Source organism: Malaclemys terrapin, chromosome 4 (assembly GCF_027887155.1).
Source record: "Malaclemys terrapin pileata isolate rMalTer1 chromosome 4, rMalTer1.hap1, whole genome shotgun sequence".
Classification (NCBI taxonomy): Eukaryota; Metazoa; Chordata; order Testudines; family Emydidae; genus Malaclemys; species Malaclemys terrapin.
Window position 1 is genome coordinate 39,762,567 of NC_071508.1, and position 21,930 is coordinate 39,784,496.

The following is a 21,930-nucleotide window of genomic DNA, read 5'->3' on the forward strand; positions in this document are numbered from 1 at the left end:
GTGGCAAGCACCAATTAGAATCCTCTAATGTGGGATGTAGGTGCTCTCTCAAGCCCCTGGTTTGAAAGCTGGGCCCAGGGGATTGCTATTAAAATAAATTCCTGGTCACTGTTAGCAAACTCCACCTTGTTACCTTGTAGCAAGGCATGTAAATGAGAACCAGTGTTGTGGATTTACATGCCTGCATTTATTTCCACTATTAATTTGAAGGCGTGGTTTCTGGAGGGTTCTGAAAAGCAGGAAAGCTTACTGGCATTTCCCTCCAGATGCAGAATGTTAGCAAGTCATTTGCATAAGAGTACCCATAATGTGCAGCACCTTCCGTAAGAGAGAACTCTACCTGGACTGTGTGAAAGTAAGGAAACCTGGACATCACATGATTTCAGACCGGCACCTATACAAAGGCTCTTTATCACTTCCTGGGCCATACACTTAACACAGCTCTAGTCTAGCTGAGAGCAAGGGTGGAGTTTAAAGGGAACAATGATGTGGCCACTAATTAGCCAGCAGGAGTGTCATTGAACAATGGGATGGTTAACCCTCACAAGATATTTCTGATATCTTTCCACCCTCAAATGGCTCAGAGAACATGTGTCCCTGTCTAGCATCCATACCTGGATAATGCATGGTGCTAAAACTAAGAGAATACTACTGCTAAAAACTTACATTGTATGTTACATTCCCAAAGCACTGTACACATATCAACCAGCTCCTCCTCTCAATTCATTTGCAAAGTATTATCCCCAGAGATGTTGAGCAAATCACTTAAGACAACATAATGGCAGAGGCAGGGCTGGAACTCCAAAGTGCCTGGTTCTTGGTCGATGCTCAAGCCACTAAACCTTGCTACCTTTTGGATCTAGTAGTACAAGCTGGTCTTTCTACTTTGTACATCTATAATGTTAACTCTTAAAGGTGGTCCCTTTGCATAGAAACTGCATCTGGGTATCTCCCACACAGGTGCAAACTGCCTCAAGCCACCACATAAGCCAAATGGAGCTCATCTCCATATCATTGCAGGTTTGTACAGAAATCCTTATGCAACAATGCCCCTGCCTCCCTTTCTTTTCTCGAGGAATAGCAAAGTAGGCAGGGATCTCATTCACATTTATGCCCCAATAGCTCCTGAAACTAGAACTTCTCACATGGTTTTCTCATGCCCACCTCTGAATTAGGTGAATGGACTGCTGGAAGCTTGACTCTTAAATCTGATTTTCTGTTTCAGAGTCTCCAGCAGGGCAGTTTTGTAACCTTGTGCTGGTTTAGGCTGGGGGGAGGTGGACAGCAATATGCACAAAGGGAAATCAGCTAATGACCATTAAATAATTGATTCGTAACCCAAAATGTCATCAATAATAGTGAATTTTGTAACCACTCAGGAAGGAAAAATCAAATGCACAAATAACTGCTTAGGTGGCAAATGCTGCCGAAAAGGATCTTGGGGTTAGAGTGGATCACAGATTGCATATGAGTCAGCAATGAGATGCAGTTGTGAAAAAGGCTAATATCATTCTGGGGTATATTAACAGGAGTGTTATTAATACAGGAAGTAATTATCCCACTCTACTTGGCACTGGTGAGACTTCAGCTGGAGCACTGTGTCCAGTTCTGGGCGGCAAACTTTAGGAAAGATGTGGACAAGTTGGAGAGAGTCCAGAGGACAGTAACAAAAATATTAAGAGGTGTAGAAAACCTGGCCCACGAGGAAAGGTTAAAAATACTGGGTATGTTTAGTTCTGAGAAAAGAAGACTTGGAGGACCTGGTAACAGTTTTCAAATGTTTTAAAGGCTGTTAGAAAGAAGACAGTGATCAATTGTTCTTCTTGTCTAGGAAGGTGGGAGAAGAAGTAATCAGCTTAATCTGCAGCAAGGGAGATTTAGGTTAGATATTAGGAAAAACTACCCTTAGAGTTAAAAAGTTAAGGACTGGAATAGGCTTCCAAGGGAGATTGTGGAAACCCTGTCATTGGAGGTTTTTAAGAACAGGTTGGACACCTGTCAGGGATGGTCTACATTTATTTGGTCCTGCTTCAGCATAGGTGGAAGGACTAGATGATCTCTCGAGGTCCCTTCCAGGCCCACATTTCTAGGACTTGTCTACACTACAGGTTATGTCAGTACAATTTATGTCACTCAGAGGTGTGAATAAGCCACCCCACTGAGCAACGTAAGTTACACCAACCTAAATACCACTGTGGACAGCGCTATGTTGGTGGGAGATGCACTCCCACCAACATAGCTACCGCCTCTTGTAGAGGTGGTTTTATTATGCCAACAGGAGAGCTCTCTCCCATCGGCATAGAGCATCTTCACCAGATGCAGTGCAGCTGTGCCAGTGTAGCACTTCTCATGTAGACTAGCCCTAGATTCTATGATGGACAGGAGTAAATGAGGGATTCTAGAAGATCTCCACAAAGAGAATATGTGTAATGGTGATTGTGCTCCACCCTGTGCCATAAAAGACCAGCTCCCTGAATGTCCTTTGGGACATTGTTCACAAGGTGGTGGATCCCTGAAATGACCCACCTACTGGTGGGAAAGTAGCTCCTGACTCTTGATTCATGGGATGGCCTTAGCATGAGTTTCTGAGAGTGGAGCAATAGCAGCTGCGTACTAGGCCAAGGTGGCTCAGGGGCTCCATGGGGGAAAGGGACTAGATAACAAAGGAATGTCATGATCTTGTCAGCAATTGTGTTTGGATTGGGTTGGTCTGGGGGCACGGATGGGGATTCCACACTTGAATGCCAGGGCCACAGGGCTTTAGACTGTTTTGACCTGCTTGTTTGCAATCTCTAACAACAGGTCTAGAAAGTGACACACAAGGCCCAGGAGACAGCGCCCAATCAAAATCACTCCCCGTATCGTACACCTGTCATGGGATTATTGCTAGGCCCTCAGTTATCATCACTGACGCTGAAGGACACTGATGCCAATGGGGGGAAAAAATACCCTTCACTATCTCTTTTTGTGGCCTCCTAGCAAGGGGAGTCACATTCCTTTGCTATTTCAGTCTTTTCCATGGCAACAGATGGATGTCACAATCACAAAATCACCACTTTGCCGTATGGCGAGAGGGAGGGAGGGAGAGGGGAAGACAGATGGTGATTGAGGAAAAGCTCTGATTCTTAGGGGTCTAAGAAATCATAGGAATCCCTGATTGCTGGAGCCAAAAAGCTGACCCAGAGCTGTGGGAGGGAGGGAAGGAAGAGGCGGGCAGCTCTGCTGAGCCCAGAATAGCAGACCAGCTGTTAACTTATCACTTGTAATTATTACAACATATGGGAGTAAAGAATGGCTCTGAAGGGGAAAATAAATAGATAAATAAATAAATAAGCCAACAAGCAATCCAGGCTGCTGCAAAGTTGGCTCTGTGCGGACAAGAGAGACAACCGGTACCTGCAAGTAGGGAGGGGACCTTAGTGAGGCACCATGTATATAGGCAATTCCAGCCTATCGGAAAGTGGTCTGTGGAACAGATAGCGGCACATGAGAGCGAAATGTTACAGAGGCACTGGGTGAACGGGAACTGCCAGCCAAGAGGGTCAGGATCTGGGCAGCAGGGAGGGGACATCGCAGAGGCACTAGGTTCATAGGCACTGCCATAGGAAAGGGGTCTGGCACTCACCAGATACATGGGCATGAGGAAGAGACTTTACAGAATCAGAGGGGTAAAGAGGCCTGTACAACAGATACCTGTGTAGTAGTAGCCCCATCACCGGTTTACAGCAGAGTTTAAACCCAGGACCTTCGGCACAGGCCTCTGCTCCTTGAACTAAAAGACGAATCCTCCTAGCCAGGAACGGTGGCAGGTGGTTAAACTCTGTGGATCAGACACAGAGCGAGGACACATGACACACACAGAGTGGTGGGTTACACCTGAACGTAGGGAGGAAACATTACAGAGGCACCGGATGCCTGGACACCTCTAGGGGAAAGGGACCTGTGCATCAGATACTGTCAATGAGGCGGTGACACTACAGATGCATGAGCTCTGCATGCCAATGGAAAAGGGAGAAGAGTGTGGGAAGTCGGGTACCACAGAAGGACTTTTTCCTGTATTTTTTGAGGAAAGTGAGGAGCACTATGAAAACAGAGTTTTATTTTATTGCCTGGTCAAGGTGATTCTAGGAAAATATTCCAACAGTCAGGGAGTGAAGAGGAAAATCCACCCCACCCCGCACTTCCCCACATATTACATTTTCTCCTTGCTGTGTATTACTATTTATTTTCTGGGGCTGCCTTCCTGACCTTCAACATCATATCCCCAGAGCTCCTGGGCCCCTTTATTTTCCAGCTGTTGCCTATCCACTTAAAGCAGCACTAATGTGTCTCAAAAGGTTTGTCTCCTGGTAAACTGCAACAATGAATAGTAAGGGGTAGTGATGGGCAATCTTCATGAAGGTTCTAGGCAGGGGTATCAGACAGACAAGCTGTGTTTATATAGCTTGCAGGACACTCAGATTCTGTATAATCTAAGTTTTCATTTTTTAAAACAAAAAAAGTTTCTAGCCTTCACAGCTGCAAAGGTAACTGCGAGTGTATCCTGAGTGCAGGTGCCCGTGATGTCTGCCTGAATCTGCAGACAGCCTGAAACAATGACTCAGCTGTGTAAATTCCCTAGTCACCTATTCATCTAATCAGAGTATCCGTTGTAAAACTCAAATGCTGATGTTTCAGTGTCCACATGAACTATTGAATCACTGTTCATTTTAGTGCCCAAAATGGGAGTTGGTGAGGGGGAGGCAGTGATTTCCCTAACCCCCCCCTAGGGTGTACACCCTCCCTGAATTTCCCCAACACCCCCTCCCCCAGTTTTGTGAACTAGTTACATGCCAATTTAGTGACTGTTTGGAAATTTGAATTGAAATTGAAACATTAATACACACTTTAAAAGCATATACAGTGTATGATAAAATACGTGTATCTGAAAAAGTAGAATAGATTTGAAAAGTATGAACATATACAGCTGTTGTTTTTTATGACAATGTCAGTGCATTCATTTCGGTGATGTTGGCCAACCTAATACACCTCTACCCCGATACAACGCAACCCAATATAACATGAATTCGGATATAACGCGGTAAAGCAGCGCTCCGGGGGGGACGGGGCTGCGCACTCCGGCGGATCAAAGCAAGTTCGATACCGTGTTTTCACCTATAATGCGGTAAGATTTTTTGGCTCCCGAGGACAGCGTTATATCGGGGTAGAGGTGTAATTTCAAATGATGATTTGTAAGCAAAGTCTAAATGAGCTCTCCCTGACAGCTAGTGATGAGATGGGGCTGGGGGGACAGGCTTCAGGACCAGATTGTATTTACATTCACACCTAATCTACCTAGGTATCCAGCAAACAGAGCGGTGTTGCCCAAGTGATAGATTTTGGCCTTGGCTACACTCGTGGATTCACAGCGCTGCCGCAGCAGCGCTGTGAAGCGCGAATGTAGTCGCGCCGCCAGCGCTGCGAGAGCTCTCTCGCAGCGCTGCAAGTACTCCACCTCTCCGAGGGGAATAGCTTGCAGCGCTGCGAGGGAGCGTGCAGCGCTGCAGGTGCTGATTATACTGGCGCTTTACAGCGCTGCACTCGCTGCGCTCAGGGGGGCTGTTTTTTCACACCCCTGAGCGCAGCAAGTGCAGCGCTGTGAATTGCCAGTGTAGCCAAGGCCTTTGGCTGGGGTTGAGTTACAAATCACTTGAATGTGGGGCGGGGGGTAATGAAATGTTGTTGTTCTTATTGTATGAGTAAAGGCCAGTAGAACTGTACTTAGCCTGTGCTGATTGAGGGCATCAAGAGAGAGGGTGGGGACCTGTCCCGCTCCACTGTTTAAAGACAAAGCTGATTAGGCTCCATAGATAGTCTTTTGTTCTGTTAAGTGACCACTGCAGATGAAATCACTGATAATCAGGTCTAAGGCCTTGGCTACACTGGCGCTTTACAGTGCTGCAACTTTCTCGCTCAGGGGTGTGAAAAAACACCCCCCTGAGCACAGCAAGTTACAGCGCTGTAAAGCACCAGTGTAAACAGTGCCCCAGCGCTGGGAGTCACGCTCCCAGTGCTGTAAGCTAATCCCCTCGTGGAGGTAGAGTACCTGCAGCACTGGGAGAGCTCTCTCCCAGCGCTGGCACCGCGACCACACTCGCACTTGAAAGCGCTGCTGCGGGAGCGCTCCCACGGCAGCTTTTTGGAGTTTCGAATGTAGCCAAGCCCTAAATGCTTAGTCCTGCTGTGGGGACAGTGTTTCTGTGGAAGAGACGGCCCAGACTGCACTAGCAGTGAGGTTCCCCCACTGAGAGCTCAGCTGAAATCACTGAGAGCTGGGTGGAACCTCAGGAGACCAACTCGCAGAGGTCACAGTGGCAGGTGGCAGCAGAAGGTGACTGCGCAGGGCCATTGGCAACAGAGCAGTGGAGTGAACAGTGGCACAACAAACAGCAGTGGCCAGAGCGACTATATTTTAGTGACTTTGCTCCAGAATGCTAGATTTGTGACTGGAAATGGAAACTTATATAAATATGTTTCCTAGTAGGCCAAGATTTTTAAAATGCATTATTTGCCAAGATTGTTATCTCACATCGTTGCTATCTTGAGAGGTCATTATGTTGGGGAGTTTCTGTACTAAACATTTTTATTATTATAATTAATTTTTATATACGAATGGTCATACTGGGTCAGACCAATGGTCCATATAGCCCAGTATCCTGTCTTCCAACAGTAGTCAAGGCCAGGTGCTTCAGAGGGAATGAACAGAACAGGTAATCATCAAGTGATCCATCCCCTGTTGCCCATTCCCAGCCAGGTAAGCAGGCTGACTAACCTTGTGAGGAGGGCTTTAAACTAGGTTCACGGGGGGGAAGGAGACCAAAGCCCTGAGGTAAGTGGGGAAATGGGATACCGGAAGGAAGCATGAGCAGGAGAGTGCAAGAGGGGAGGACTCTTGTCTCAGAATGAGAAAGCGGGACAATCAGTGAGTTATCTTAAGTGCCTATACACAAATGCAAGAAGCCTGGGAAACAAGCAGGGAGAACTGGAAGTCCTGGCACAGTCAAGGAACTATGATGCGACTGGAATAACAGAGACTTGGTGGGATAACTCACATGACTGGAGTACTGTCGTGGATAGATATAAACTATTCAGGAAGGACAGGCAGGGCAGAAAAGGTGGGGAAGTTGCATTGTATGTAAGAGAGGAGTATGACTGCTCAGAGCTCTGGTATGAAACTGCAGAAAAACCTGAGAGTCTCTGGATTAAGTTGAGAAGTGTGAGCAACAAGGGTGATGTCGTGGTTGGAGTCTGCTATAGACCACCAGACCAGGGGGATGAGGTGGATGAGGCTTTCTTCCAGCAACTAACAGAAGTTACTAGATTGCAGGCCCTGGTTCTCATGGGAGACTTTAATCACCCTGATATCTGCTGGGAGAGCAATACAGCGGTGCACAGACAATCCAGGAAGTTTTTGGAAAGTGTAGGGGACAATTTCCTGGTGCAAGTGCTGGAGGAAACAACTAGGTGCAGAGCTCTTCTAGACCTGCTTGTCACAAACCGGGAAGAATTAGTAGGGAAGCAAAAGTGGATGGGAACCTGGGAGGCAGTGACCATGAGATGGTTGAGTTCAGGATCCTGACACAAGCAAGAAAGGAGAGCAGCAGAATACGGACCCTGGACTTCAGAAAAGCAGATTGTGACTCCCTCAGGGAACTGATGGGCAGGATCCCCTGGGAGAATAACATGAGGGGGAAAGGAGTCCAGGAGAGCTGGCTGTATTTTAAAGAATCCTTATTGAGGTTGCAGGAAAAAAACATCCCAATGTGTAGAAAGAATAGTAAATATGGCAGGCGACCAGCTTGGCTTAACAGCGAAATCCTTGCTGATCTTAAACGCAAAAAAGAAGCTTACAAGAAGTGGAAGATTGGACAAATGACCAGGGAGGAGTATAAAAATATTGCTCAGGTATGCAGGAGTGAAATCAGGAAGGCCAAATCACACTTGGAGTTGCAGCTAGCAAGGGATGTTAAGAGTAACAAGAAGGGTTTCTTCAGGTATGTTAGCAACAAGAAGAAAGTCAAGGAAAGTGTGAGCCCCTGACAGAATGAGGGAGGCAACTAAGTGACAGAGGATGTGGAAAAAGCTAATGTACTCAATGCTTTTTTTGCCTGTCTTCACGAACAAGGTCAGCTCCCAGACTGCTGCACTGGGCAGCACAGTATGGGGAGGAGGTGACCAGCCCTCTGTGGAGAAAGAAGTGGTTTGGGACTATTTAGAAAAACTGGACGAGCACAAGTCCATGGGGCCGGATGCGCTGCATCCGAGGGTGCTAAAGGAGTTGGTGGATGTGATTGCAGAGCCATTGGCCATTATCTTTGAAAACTCATGGCAATCGGGGGAGGTCCCAGATGATGGAAAAAGGCTAATGTAGTGCCCACCTTTAGAAAAGGGAAGAAAGAGGATCCGGGGAACTACAGGCCAGTCAGCCTCACCTCAGTCCCTGGAAAAATCATGGAGCAGGTCCTCAAGGAATCAATTCTGAAGCACTTAGAGGAAAGGAAAGTGATCAGAAACAGTCAGCATGGATTCACCAAGGGCAAGTCATACCTGACTAACCTAATTGCCTTCTATGAGGCGATAACTGGGTCTGTGGATGAGGGGAAAGCAGTGGATGTGTTATTCCTTGACTTTAGCAAAGCTTTTGATATGGTATCCCACAGTATTCTTGTCAGCAAGTTAACAAAGTATGGGCTGGATGAATGGACTATAAGGTGGATAGAAAGCTGGCTAGATCGTCGGGCTCAACAGGAAGTGATCAATGGCTCCATGTGTAGTTGGCAGCCGGTATCAAGTGAAGTGCCCTAAGGGTCAGTCCTGGGGCCAGTTTTGTTCAATATCTTCATTAATGATCTGGAGGATGGCGTGGATTGCACTCTCAGCAAGTTTGCAGATGACACCAAACTGGGAGGAGTGGTACATACGCTGGAGGGTAGGGATAGGATACTACAGAGGGACCTAGACAAATTAGAGGATTGGGCCAAAAGAAATCTGATGAGGTTCAACAAGGACAAGTGCAGAGTCCTGCACTTAGGACGGAAGAATCCCATGCACTGCTACAGACTAGGGACCGAATGGCTAGGCAGCAGTTCTGCAGAAAAGGACCTAGGGGTTACAGTGAACGACAAGCTGGATATGAGTCAACAGTGGGCCCATGTTGCCAAGAAGGCTAACGGCATTTTGGGCTGTATAAGTAGGGGCATTGCCAGCAGATCGAGGGACGTGATCATTCCCCTCTATTCGACATTGGTGAGGCCTCATCTGGAGTACTGTGTCCAGTTTTGGGCCCCACACTACAAGAAGGATGTGGAAAAATTGGAAAGAGTCTACCGGAGGGCAACAAAAATGATTAGGGGGCTGGAGCACATGACTTATGAGGAGAGGCTGAGGAAACGGAGATTGTTTAGTCTGCAGAAGAGAAGAATGAGGGGGGATTTGATAGCTGCTTTCAACTACCTGAAAGGGGGTTCCAAAGAGGATGGATCTAGACTGTTCTCAGTGGTACCAGATGACAGAACAAGGAATAATGGTCTCAAGTTGCAGTGGGGGAGGTTTAGGTTGGATATTAGGAAAAACTTTTTCACTAGGAGGGTGGTGAAGCACTGGAATGGTTTACTTAGGGAGGTGGTAGAATCTCCTTCCTTAGAGGTTTTTAAGGTCAGGCTTGACAAAGCCCTGGCTGGGATGATTTAGTTGGGAATTGGTCCTGCTTTGAGCAGGGGGTTGGACTAGATGACCTCCTGAGATCCCTTCCAACCCTGATATTCTATGATTCTATTCTATGATTCTTCTGGCAAACAGGCTAGGGACACTCAGAGCATGGTGTTGCATCTCTCTCCATCCTGGCTAATAGCCACTGATGGACCTATTTTCCAGAAATTTATCTAGTTTTTTTTTAATCCTGTTATAGTTTTGGTCTTCACAGCATCCCCTGGCAAAGAGTTCCACAGGTTGACTTTAGGTTGTGTGAAGAAGTACTTCCTTTTGTTTTTTTAAAACCTGCTGCCTATTAATTTAATTGGGTGACTGCTAGTTCTTGTGTTATGTGAAGGATTAAATAACATTTCCTTATTCACTTTCTACACATCAGTCAAGATTTTATAGACTTCTATCATATCCCCCCTTAGTCGTCCCTTTTCTAAGCTGAAAATTCCCAGTCATTTTAATTTCTCCTCCTGTTTCATACCCCTAATCATTTTAGTTGCCCATCTCTGTACCTTTTCCAATTCCAATATATCTTTTTGGGATGGGGTGACCAGATCTGCACACAGTATTCAGGGAGTGCACGTACTATGGATTTATATAGAGGCAATATGGTATTTTCTGTCTTATTATCTATCCCTTTCTTAATGATTCCCAACATTCTGTTTGCTTTTTTGACTGCTGCTGCCCATTGAGTGGATGTTTTCAGAGAACTTGCCACAATGACTCCAAGATCTTTCTTGAGTGGTAACAGCTAATTCAAACTCCATCATTTTATATGTATAGTTGAGATTGTTTTCCAATGTGCATTACTTTGCATTTATCAACATTGAATTTCATCTGCCATTTTGTTGCCCAGTCACCCAGTTTTGTGAGATCCCTTTCTAAGTCTTCTCAGTGTGCCTGGACCTTAACTATCTTGAATAGTGGTTTGAGCTTTAGCCTGCTTAAACCCATAGTTGTGAGTTCAATTCTTGAGGGGGCCATTTGGGGATTGGTCCTGCTTTGAGCAGGGGGTTAGACTAGATGACCTCCTGAGGTCTCTTCAAACTCTGATATTCTATGAAACAGTTCTATCTGCAAATTTTGCCACCTCACTGTTTACCCATTTTTCCAGATCATTTATGAATATGTTGAACAGTAATGGTCCCAGTCGACCCCTCAGGGATACCACTATTTATCTCTCTCTATTCTGAAAACTGATAATTTATTCCTACCCTTTGTTTCCCATCTTTTAACCAGTTACTGATCCATGAGAGGACTTCCCTCTTATCCAATGATGGCTTACTTTTCAAAAGTCAATTTAAATTAAATACATTTTTTTTTAAATTATATTTTTTTTAGAAATCTAGACCTGTTATGTGTTTTGGTGTAACTTGCATTATCCTTATGTTAAATTTGCATTATCCTAACAAAACATTTACTTTATTCATATCTCTTTTATATATCTCATCGGCCCTGACACCCCCCCGTAAATTCGAACACCCCCCCTAATTTCAATTCCTGGGGAAACCACTGGGGGGGAGGGAAGCCTACAGGAGGGAATGGGGAGATGCTTCAGGGAAGGAAATGCAGAGAAAATTGCAGAGGAAGTTTAATAACTTCCTCTTTAATAACAGGAAGAGGGAGATAAACAGAAAGAGGAGGATGGGGAAGGAAGCGACACAAAGGACAGAAGTAGCAGTGGGAGCAGTTTGTCTCATTCAGTGATGAATGGGATGATAAGGCACTAAACAAATGATAAATAATCACTAACGGTTTAGTTACTACACAGAGGCCATATTCTCTGCTTGATCACTGTGCAAAGCTCCTACTGACACCTGTGGGCATACATGCCACTTTGCACCGTAGGGAGTATACTGTCCTGAATTTACACCCTGGCCTATGGACTATAATGAAACATAGAATCCAGCCCTCTCACCCCTCATCCAGAGATTTCATTCAGATGCTGATAAGGCACCAGACTGAAGGGAACTTGCATTCTATTTCCTGCTCTGCCACTGACTTACTGTGTGACCTTGGACTTGTCACTTCACCTCTCTATGCCCCTGTTTCATCCTCTATAAAACTGGGTGATAATGCTTACCCATCCCATCCGTTGTTCAATTCATATATGCATGAAAAGTACCATGGCCAAGCTTTTCAAAACCAGATGACTCAAGTTAAGACTCCAAAATCCTTAATGAGCCACTTGAGTAAGTGGCACATACTCTAGAGGTGCACAGAACGTTTGAACCTCCCCCTGATCTGAGCATGGGTTTGGATTGTTATCATTTTAATGGAATATATATCCTTTGGTTCCACTGCAGAGCCCCGCCTGTGCAGCCGAAGGTCCTGCAGAAGAAGGATGACACCCATGTCCTGCGCTTGCTGCTGCATCAGAGGGACCTGGAAATCCAGGGGCTGAGATGCGCCGCTCAGAAGGAGCCAGCGGCCCGGCTCTCCTTCATTTTGCAGGAGCTAGTGAGCATGAGGCAGAGAGTGAGTGCAACCCCCACAAGGTGAGCAGCAGAAAACAAGGGGTTGAGGTCAGACACTGGTGGGAAATGTGATAAAGTCCCACTCAGTGACAACACAAAGACTGGCAAAAGGAGGGGAATCTGCCTGGGTGAAAAGGCCCATCTCACCATTATATATCCACACCGCCTCCATAAAAACTACAGTCAAACAACATTATTAAGGTTGCAAAGTCCAGAGCTCAAAAGTTAGGATCTACCCCCCTTGTGTGTGTATGTTATACGACAACCTTTAATGCATGAGCACAGGCTACTTTTGCCACAGGACGCCTGCCTCAAAACGTATTGGGATTATTTTACACTCTCGTGATTTTTAAGCAAATCTCATGAAATTTTGGACCCTGATTTACAGTGGCCACGGGTGGGCTGGGGCTCACGCTCTAGGCCTGGTCTCTAGAATCAAGGAGCACACTGTAGGGTGGAGAGGGTCTAAGGAAACATGAGTGATAGAGAGGGCTGCCATAGATTGCAGGGGGCCGGGGGAAAGCAGAAATGAGGGAAGGGGGTCAAAGAGAGCGGCACAGGAGAGAACTCAAGGGAGCAAATCTTTGGGGAAGGAGGGAGGAGAACAGATAATTTATGCAAATGAGATCATGCATATTTGTCAAATATTTGTCAAATTAGGACACTGCCTTATTTCCATGGCAACTCCAGATTTCAGCCCTACAGCCTTAATAGGTGATGACGCAGCAACCCCTGGACTAGCTACTTCAGTTTCTGCAGCCCAGAAAAAGAATATAGTCACTCTAACAGACAGAGAGTCTCTTCCAGTGAGGGTGAGAAAGCTTAGCCCAGCTCCTCTGGGCTCCCCAAGTACAGCAGCTGCCTTCGGCTCACGTGCAGAATACATACACCCACGCACTGATTTTCAGAGGTGTCGAGCACCCACACCTCCTACTGAAGCCAAGCAGAGCCATACATGCTCGGCAGCTCTGAAAATCAAACCCTTGAAGCAAATCCAGCTGCCAGATGGATGCAAGACTCTGCAAACTTAATGTGCATCAAGGTCTCAATTTGCTTAGACCTGATCTTGCTTCCATTAAAGTCAATGGAAGCAGGAGCAGGCCGGTGGGGACAGATTTCCAGGACGTCGGCACCCACAATTGAGGTCCAATTTTCAAAAGAGCTCATCACCCAGCATCTCCCACTGCTTGCCCTCGGTGCTGAGCCCTTTTGACAATCTGGTCCTGATTTTGGGTGCTGAGCACTTTTGAAAGTCTGGCCTTTAATGCCAAAGAGTCTAGCCAAGAATCGTCTCATTGGGAAATAGAGCAGAGTGAAAGAAAGTGATGTGACTGCATACAGCACCAGCCCAAAACAAGACTAGAGCAAAAGCAAAGGCTCTTTGCTCAAATAGACACAATCCCTAGGAGGAAAAAGCCAGGCAGCTCTGAGATTTCTCTGCAAGACAAACTCAAAATGGAACTTTGGTTTTGGTGCAGCCTGCGATGGGAGAATGAAAGATTTCTGGGAAACCCACTGAAAAGAGGATCCCGCTCCTGCTGGTGCCGCTGATTTGAAAGCCTGCTCTCTGGCGCAAAGTTCGTGCCACCGGAAAATCCGGTGAGCTCAGGGCATGGAAAGGAGCATTCCACATCACGGCTCTGCCTATGAATCACAGTGCAAACAAGGCTGCGCTCCTTCTGAAAGGGAGGCAGTGGAAATATAAAAAGCCATTCAAGCTCCGTGATCCAGAACATGAATAAACTGTATGTGGCAGAGAACAGCTACCATGCCTATTAAAAAAACCCATCCTCCCTGAATCCTAGGAACCCGTATGGATACATTATACGACACAGCTATATGGGCCACCTCCTCAGCCGGTGTATATAGTCCTAGCTCCACTGAAATCAAGGAAGCTATGACAATTTACATCAGCTGCGGATCTGGCCTTATATATCCTAAATCACTTAGGGCTCCAGAGCAGGGCCTATGGGATCATTCTGGATAGGCCACGGGAGCAATGACCATACTGCAGTGAGCAAGGAGCAATGATCGTACTACAGTCACTGCTGCCCTTAGATCACGGCTCATCCCAGAAAAGTTCTTGCAGGAGTGTCCAGGATTCAACTTAATAGCAGAACTGCATGAGCTGCTCTGTGTTATAAAATGGCCTTTGACATAAGTCACATGCGTTCCTGCTTGCCTGAAGTAGTGCTGACAAGTGATGGTTGTGGGTATAGTTCTCACGCTCTGGGGCTGCTTTTCAACTGGAGCCGCATCACCAGGTGCTCAGACACTGCAGGGATGGAGCACGGTACAAACACCTCGACAGAACAAGGCACATTTAGGGTCAACTTCACCTTTGTAAAGCCCATTAGTCGTAATTCTCCCCTGCCTTGCACCTTGTGTAGTCATTGACACCTGCCCCTAGTGGGTGTGCAGTGTTACCATTCAGATTTGCTCCTGCTTTTATACTCACTTTGCACTGACTCTGCACATATGTAAATGACTGCATGGGAAAGTTGAATCGAGCCTCTGGTGCCTGCAAAAGAAATGGAGGGGAGGGAGATTAGCACAGCCTTTCTGCTGCTGTTTGCTGTGTTATTACAATGATCTGTAGCCCAGGGTTTACCTGGCTGGTTTTAGGACCCAGCAGGAGACAAGAGCCTACAAAGAGCTTCCCGCTTTGAAGCATATTTGGTGAGTCCTTTGTGCATTCCAGTTCAGCCCCTAGAGTTGGCAGAGTCTGAGTCAGACCTGACTGGGGTCCTGCTGGCTGAACCTCAATCTGATGTACTGCCACTCGCCTTTTCATTCTTGGATCATAGCTGGCACTGTGATGGTCTGTGTTGCCAGAGTATTTCTTCAGAGAGATGCCTGCGGCTGCAACGGACATGCACACACACGGGCAGACATATACACACACTCCTGTGGTTTTGGCTTGGCTTCCAAATGCTGACTTGACCCCTCAGATCCTTTCGGTTTCCTCCCGCTCCACTGACAACTCTGGGTTTCCTGCATTTAAAGAACATACCACAGAAAAACCCGCGTTGAATCACATGCGCACTGCACTCAAAGCCAAGGGCGAGCACATCCTGCCTGGGAGCAGTGTTCCCATCGGCAAGGCAAGCTGTCTGACCAGTCGTGACATCAACACATCAGAGGTGATGTCAAGAAGACACAAGTCAGAACCAACACAGGGCGGAAGCCCTATGTGGCTCCCAGCCTTCCCAAAGGAGACAGTACTCAGGTTTCATCTCCTGTTAACATGGCAAGCTTCCTGGTACCTGATCAGAGAGCTCACAGGCAGCCCTTCCACCTCAGCTTCCTGGGCCACCAGTGACAATGTCTGTACCCTGGGCAAGTCACTTACAGTAAGAGCCTATCACTTAACTGCTAATCACCAGTCCTGATCTGGCCCCATCTGACTGCATGTGTTGATGCTCCAGTTAATTGCATAGTAGTTACTTGCATAACACTGACTGGAGATCCAGATCCTGTGTGCTCAGAATGGGGGGTAAAAGAGCCAGTCAGAGTGCATAGCCTCTCCATGATCACTCATCTTGCTTTGAGAGGGCATCTGGATTTGAAGCTGGGGGCCCCTTTGATCTGCAGTTAAATGCTCTACCATTGAGGTGGTTCTCAACCTTTCCAAACCACTGTACCCCTTTCAGGAGTCTGATTTGTCTGGCTTACCCCAAGTTTTACCTCACTTAAAAACTACTAGCTTACAAAATCCAACATAAAAATACAAGTGTCCAAGCACCCCAGAACTGAAAAATGTCATACTTTCTCATTTTGTCTGTATGAACTTTTAGTTTGTACTGACTTCACTAGTGCTTTTTATGTAGCCTGTTGTAAAACTAGAAATATCTAGATGAGTTGATGTACCCCCTGGAAGACCTCTGTACCCCAGGGTACGCATACCCCAGTAGAGAAGCACTGTGCTATATCACTCCTCCTCCTGCTGCAATGCAACCTTTTAAATGGGGAAAAGTTGAAAAGAAAATGGGTGTTCCCCTAAAACAATCAACAGTAGCAGAACTATAATAAAACTCCTCCCATATCCAGTATATTAATAATCAGAGACAGACTATCCGCCTCAGCCTCAGCACACAAGCTGCCTCAGGTACGTAACTTTAGAGGATTCTTGCTCCTCCCTTTCTGGGTGGCCTTTTTATACTGGAGCCTCCTGAGCTTCTGTTATTGCTCCAGAGTTTGCAAGATAAGGACACCAGGCATTTAAACTGGTTTGGCATAACTTCGTTGATGTGTCACAAAACTAGTTTGGAGGGAGGGAGGGGGGCTTCAGTCCCCAGTGATTCCACCCCTATCAGGAAAAGTTCACATACAATTTGTGCAAACTGCTATACGGCTAGGAGTGGAAGAGGATGTGGAAGCTGCAAGTGGCTCAGGAGTGTAATGAACATAATGATCATATTGCTGATGTAAAGATCATAGTACTAACCCATGAGCAATGTTGATGCATTCGAAAGGGAGTCCCTAACCAGTCTTGCCCAGGGGACGGAAAGGCAGTGTAGGTAGAAATTCAAAAGGAGACAATGGTGGTAATTCTTGTGACCTCATTTCATTCATCCTCTGGCTATAAGGCAAGCAGAAAAACACACACACAAGGAAACACTGGAAATTAGGGTTAGCCGTCTGTCTAGGCCAGGGGTTCTCAAACTAGGGGTTGGGACCCCTCAGGGGGTCACGAGGTGATTACATGGGGGATCGCAAGTTGTCAGCCTCCACTTCAAACCCCGCTTTGCCTCCAGCATTTATAATGGTGTTAAATATATAAAAACATGTTTTTATTTATAAGGGGCGGGGAGTTGCACTCAGAAGCTTGCTATGTGAAAGGGGCCACCAGTAAAAAAGTTTAAGAACCACTGGTCTAAGCATTTACAAGGCACCAAGCACAGTGGTTGTCCCTAAAATGTCTGAAACATGTCTATTGTATTGAGATATCTCTGAACATGGTTTGGAATTGGAAAGAGAAGTGTAATGATCTTGTGGGTTTCTGTAGGTACCAAACCAAAAGAGGCCAGCCAGAGCATCTCCAAAAGGAAATAGACAGACTGAGCTCTGAATTGCAGGCTGAAAAGGAGCTCCATATGAGGGTAAGTCACTGAAACCCAGCAAGGGGGAGGATCTCAGACCCTGGACTCCACCGTAGCAGGAACTTCTACACTGCTATTTTTAGCCTGGCACTCCAAGCCCCACGAGACCAGTCAGTGGACCCAGGCAGGCTCTGAGACCTGGTGCCACAGGCATTTTTTTGCAGTGTAGATGTACCCTGACGGACCAGGCTAGCCAGGGCTTAGGCACCCCACAAGCAATAGAGGTAATGAAAGAACTGTGGAGCTGGATAACAGAACAAAATCACCTGTAATTCTCAGGGCTAAGGCTATGTCTACACTAGAAACACTACAGTGGCACAGCTGCAGCACAGCAACCGTGCCACTGTAGTGTAGACACTTCCTACAGCGAGGGAGGGGTTCTTCTGTCTCTGTAGTAAATCCACCTCGCAGTTAGGGTGACAGAAGAATTCTGTTAGCCTAGCGCTGGCTACATTGGGCTTAGGTCAGATTAACACCATCTGAATTTTTCATACCCCTGAGCAACGTAAATAGGTGTTGAGCTAAGTTTTAGGTGTAGACCAGGCCTAAGTAGCATGCAGACACACCCTATACCATTGTTTTATAAGTGAGGACAGAGAGATCAGTTCTAAAAGAGGCAGGTGTGGGCATTAATGGGCAAAATGAGTCCAATGACATCCGTGCCACATCTGCAGAAGGCTGAGCGGCTGACAGGCCAATATTCACTGATAAGAACTACAAACAAATACAGAGTCAGGCTTGCAGAAACTGGCTCATCCACACACATACATTTAAACAACAACCACGTCAGTGTACTGACTGTCCAGTGTAGGTAGCTGTTGTCATGGTTAACAACAGGGCCCATGCAATGCTCTGCACTGAGGCCATCACAGCAATTACAGACAGAACATAAGAAAATATGTAGGGAGCTGTGAGAAGATGGACTGTGCCCTGGATGTTCAGTCTAGTCCAAGACCCTCAGGTGAGTGGGATGCGGGGGGTCTTACCTGCAACCTGGCTAGTGTGAACTGATGAATGGGTGTACTGATTATTGATTAACCTCTTAGACTGCATTGGTTAAAGATTCAGTCTCTTGAGGGCTACAACGTCAGGAATATTATTAGCATTAAGAGACCCTAGGAGTGCACTGCTGCAGTCTAAGAGATTAATCAGTAATCAATACACCCATCCATCAATAAAACTACATGTGGGACACAGACTATGTCTTTTGGGACTGACCTTTCATTGGCCAAACCACTTGTCCATCTCCTTTTTCCTTCTGGGTGAGCTGTAGCTTGCTGCTTACAGGAGAGTGTGTTTGTGGTAGTGGCTGGGGTTTTAGAGGTAGCGGGTTCAACCCCTGCTGACAGCCCAACGCGGGGGCGGGGTGTCATTATAGGCCTGAGGCCAATTCGACTGCCACCATCCAGACTCATTCCAACAGCTGGGAAACGGTGCAAATATTGATGGTGAGGGAGTGAAGTGTCCCATGATAAAAATGGGAGTCACGCAGCAGCATAGGAGCTTGGAGTGCTGCCAGCAGGGAATATGGCCCCAAGTGGTTGGCTTTGGCATTTACAGTTTTCCTTTTTTAAAAGGAGATGCAGCTCTTGAAGGAGAAACTCTGCAAATCAGAGCTGTTGGTGCAACAACTGTACAAAGAGATTGCAAGGCTGGAGAAGTCACAGCCTGGGAGACCCGCCCAAGGCCTCCGAGAGCCACAGGAAACAGAGGCCAGTGTGAAGCGGGGTGATAAACCAGAAACGGAGAGTTTCGAGGTAGGAACTAAAGCTTTAGAGAGCTGAGAGCAAGTGAGTGAGAGCAAAGAAACAGAGGGAGAAAGGGGGGGAGGGGGGACTGAAAGGCACTAGGGGTCAGAGATGAAGGCTGCGCAGTCTCCAGGCATCAGGACTAGGATGAGATTAAATTGCCTGCTCTACAGATAAATCCACTGGCCCGTGACTTAACAGCCCAATCAGCAGGGAGAGAAGGATACTAGCACTGTCAAAGCATCCTCTTGAAATGAACACACACATCACCCCAGAGACAGAAACCCCACCCACTCTGTAAAGGGGTGGCCACTATCCTACAAGCTCTCCCCTCTTCCCCCCACGCTGTCCCTATCCCTGGGCCCCGTTCTAGTCATCCACCACCCTGATCTCCAGCCTTGCTTCCCCGCAAACTCTTTGCCATCCCTCAGGGCCTTGAGTACATGGCCCCCTGCTGGGATGGGGGGCTACTCATCCCTCCTCCTGGGTGGAGCCTTAGAGACAGGGAGGGATGGCCTGGGAAGTTCCCTTCCCAGAAGCCTAATGATGACCCCTGCCACCTCCATTCCCGGCAGGGTCAGGGCCATGGTGTACAAAGGGGAGTGCCTGTGGTGCAGGGGTAGAGGCAAAGAAATAGCACGTGCCGGGGGGAGGGGTTGTGAGCCTCACCCTGCTTCTTGCTGTCAGTGTGAGCCACCCTCACTGTAGAGCTGCCCCGTTTCCAGGAGACAGCACCAGAAGGAGCCGGGCTCAGAGGCAGCCTTGCATGCTGCCTCGCCTCTGTGGCACTCTCTGAACTCGCTCTGCCCTTGCTGGGGGAGGCTCGCATGCCGGCCAGAGATCTGAGTCCATGTCACTCCCATGCTGTAATTCATTAGAGGCTGGGTGTTCCATTCCTCCAGCTGGTGCTTGGTCACTTCCCTGCAGATTCCTCCATCCAAGAACCGTTCTCCACAGATTCTTTTCCCAGTCACCTGTCTGTAGCATAAAAACAAGAAATGCCCTGCTACTTTTCTGACCCACAAACAGCTAGGTCATTCCCAGAACCGACACAATTCACTGCGCTGCCCCGTACGCCCTGCCCATGCCAGTCTTTTTGCCATGCCAGTACCCTCTGTGCTCCCCTCCCTGCTGACATGGGGCTCGCAAGACACTAAAGGAGGAGAGAGGTAGCGTGGCTAAAACTGAAGTCACACCGGAAGGACAGTCATTGCTGGTTCTCCCAGTGCTTTCTGTCCTCTGCACAGCTTTCCTTCGCATTGCAAGCTCTTGCAGGCAGGGACTGCAACTATTGGGTGCATTACACTGTGCCAATGCTAAACAAGTGATACTAAGCAAGCAGCCTCAGCTGGCGACACTCCCTGCTCCCACATAACCTCTGGCTCCAAGCTGCTGCTCATCCCCTGATATTTCTGGATGTTGCTTCCTTTTCCTGTACCTGATGCTAGGGATTAGGGAGCCCTCTACTGGCTGGGCTGAACAGATCCTTTCCCCCACAGCTCATTGAGGCCCTGATTCAATAAGATATTTAAACACGGGCCTAACTTCAAGCTTTGATTTCAGTGGGACTCTCCATGTGCTTAAAGGTAGGCCCGTGCTTAAGTACGTTGCCGAGTTTGGGCAGGGGGAAGGTAAGCAGTAAAGATCCAGCAGATTCATCCATGGCATGCACTGTGGCTACTGCTCAGAGCTCAAGTGGCAGTGACATCTTCTCTTTGCAAGGCCCTAGGCAACAGGGGCGAGACCTTTGCAAAGCGATACACGCTGGGGCTGGCGTGACCGATCCTGTCCAGTAACAGGCAGTGGTACACACTACAGGGAATCTGAACCACTTTATTCCCTGCCCCAACAAGCAATGAGAATTAGGATGGGAACGAAAAGCCATCCACCCCTCCTGTGAGCCAGCCAGGTCTAAATGAAGAAGGTGGCTGGCCTGGAGTAGGGGGCAGATTTGAGAAGACCTCTTTATTTACCCTTATAGCCCATGCCTGCCTCCCTGGGGATGCTGAGCGGCGATCAGCTGTGAAAGCCTCTCTGGGAAAAGAGAAACGCTCTAAGCTGAAGCCGTGTCCCTCAGACAGAGATGTCAGTCACTTGAGCCTCGGGGGGAGGCCTGTGCAGCTGCACTCTGGGAGTTTAGCAGAAAAGGTTAGGAAAGGTGTATGGCTGAATCAGGGAAGAACAGCGCCTGTCACAAGCAATTACTTTATTATCATCAGTACATAAAGCCAGAGGAGCAGTGCAACCAAGTGGCTAATTCAAGGAGAGCGGAGGGGGAGAGGAGAAGGAACATGTATCATCATGTATATTCCTCTATTGCACCCTCTTTATACGACCATATTCAGTGCCCAAGCATTTTGCATGTGACAGACAGAAAAGATGGTCCTGAGCCGGAAGCCCAGATTCAAACACCCACAGATTTTGAAGATTTCAAAATCTGAGCCCAGAGTCAAGTTTTGTAGCTCTGGTTATAGCCCAATTAGAATGGGGTGAAATGTGGCTAGGAGCCAGTGTAAATCTTCCAGGAGAAATGGACGTATCAAGAAAGAGTGAGTGGCCAGGCCTTACGGAAGTTTCTATGCCATACATGCAGAGTCTGCCACATGGTTGGAGGGAGTGGGTGCACAGCTTTAGGTTGCACCTTGTGGCTTAGAAAGAACTCTAAGAATGCAGGCGACTTGCCAAGTCTCACTCCGTTAGCGCTTAATCCAAAGGTCACAGAAGGCAAGGGGAGGCTGTTCATGGACGTTAGCGTGTGTTTGATCAGGCCTCTTGAGAGAGACTCGCTCATTTGGGCTAACGATTTTTAACATCTCTCACTCTTCAGCTGAAGGAATTTTGAAGTCAGTGTCTCTTTACAGG

At 47.3% G+C, this 21,930-nt stretch overlaps 1 protein-coding gene across 1 annotated transcript in view; it reads left to right on the forward strand.

The window, feature by feature from the left end:
- The first annotated feature begins 17,176 nt into the window (after window positions 1–17,176).
- The window catches only part of LMNTD2 (lamin tail domain containing 2), a 38,262-nt gene continuing 33,508 nt past the window's right edge, over window positions 17,177–21,930 (forward strand). The window contains exons 1-2 of the mRNA XM_054025711.1: window positions 17,177–17,320; window positions 18,898–19,077. Of these exons, the coding sequence (XP_053881686.1) occupies window positions 17,177–17,320; window positions 18,898–19,077 (324 nt within the window). The remainder of the gene's footprint in view (window positions 17,321–18,897; window positions 19,078–21,930) is intronic.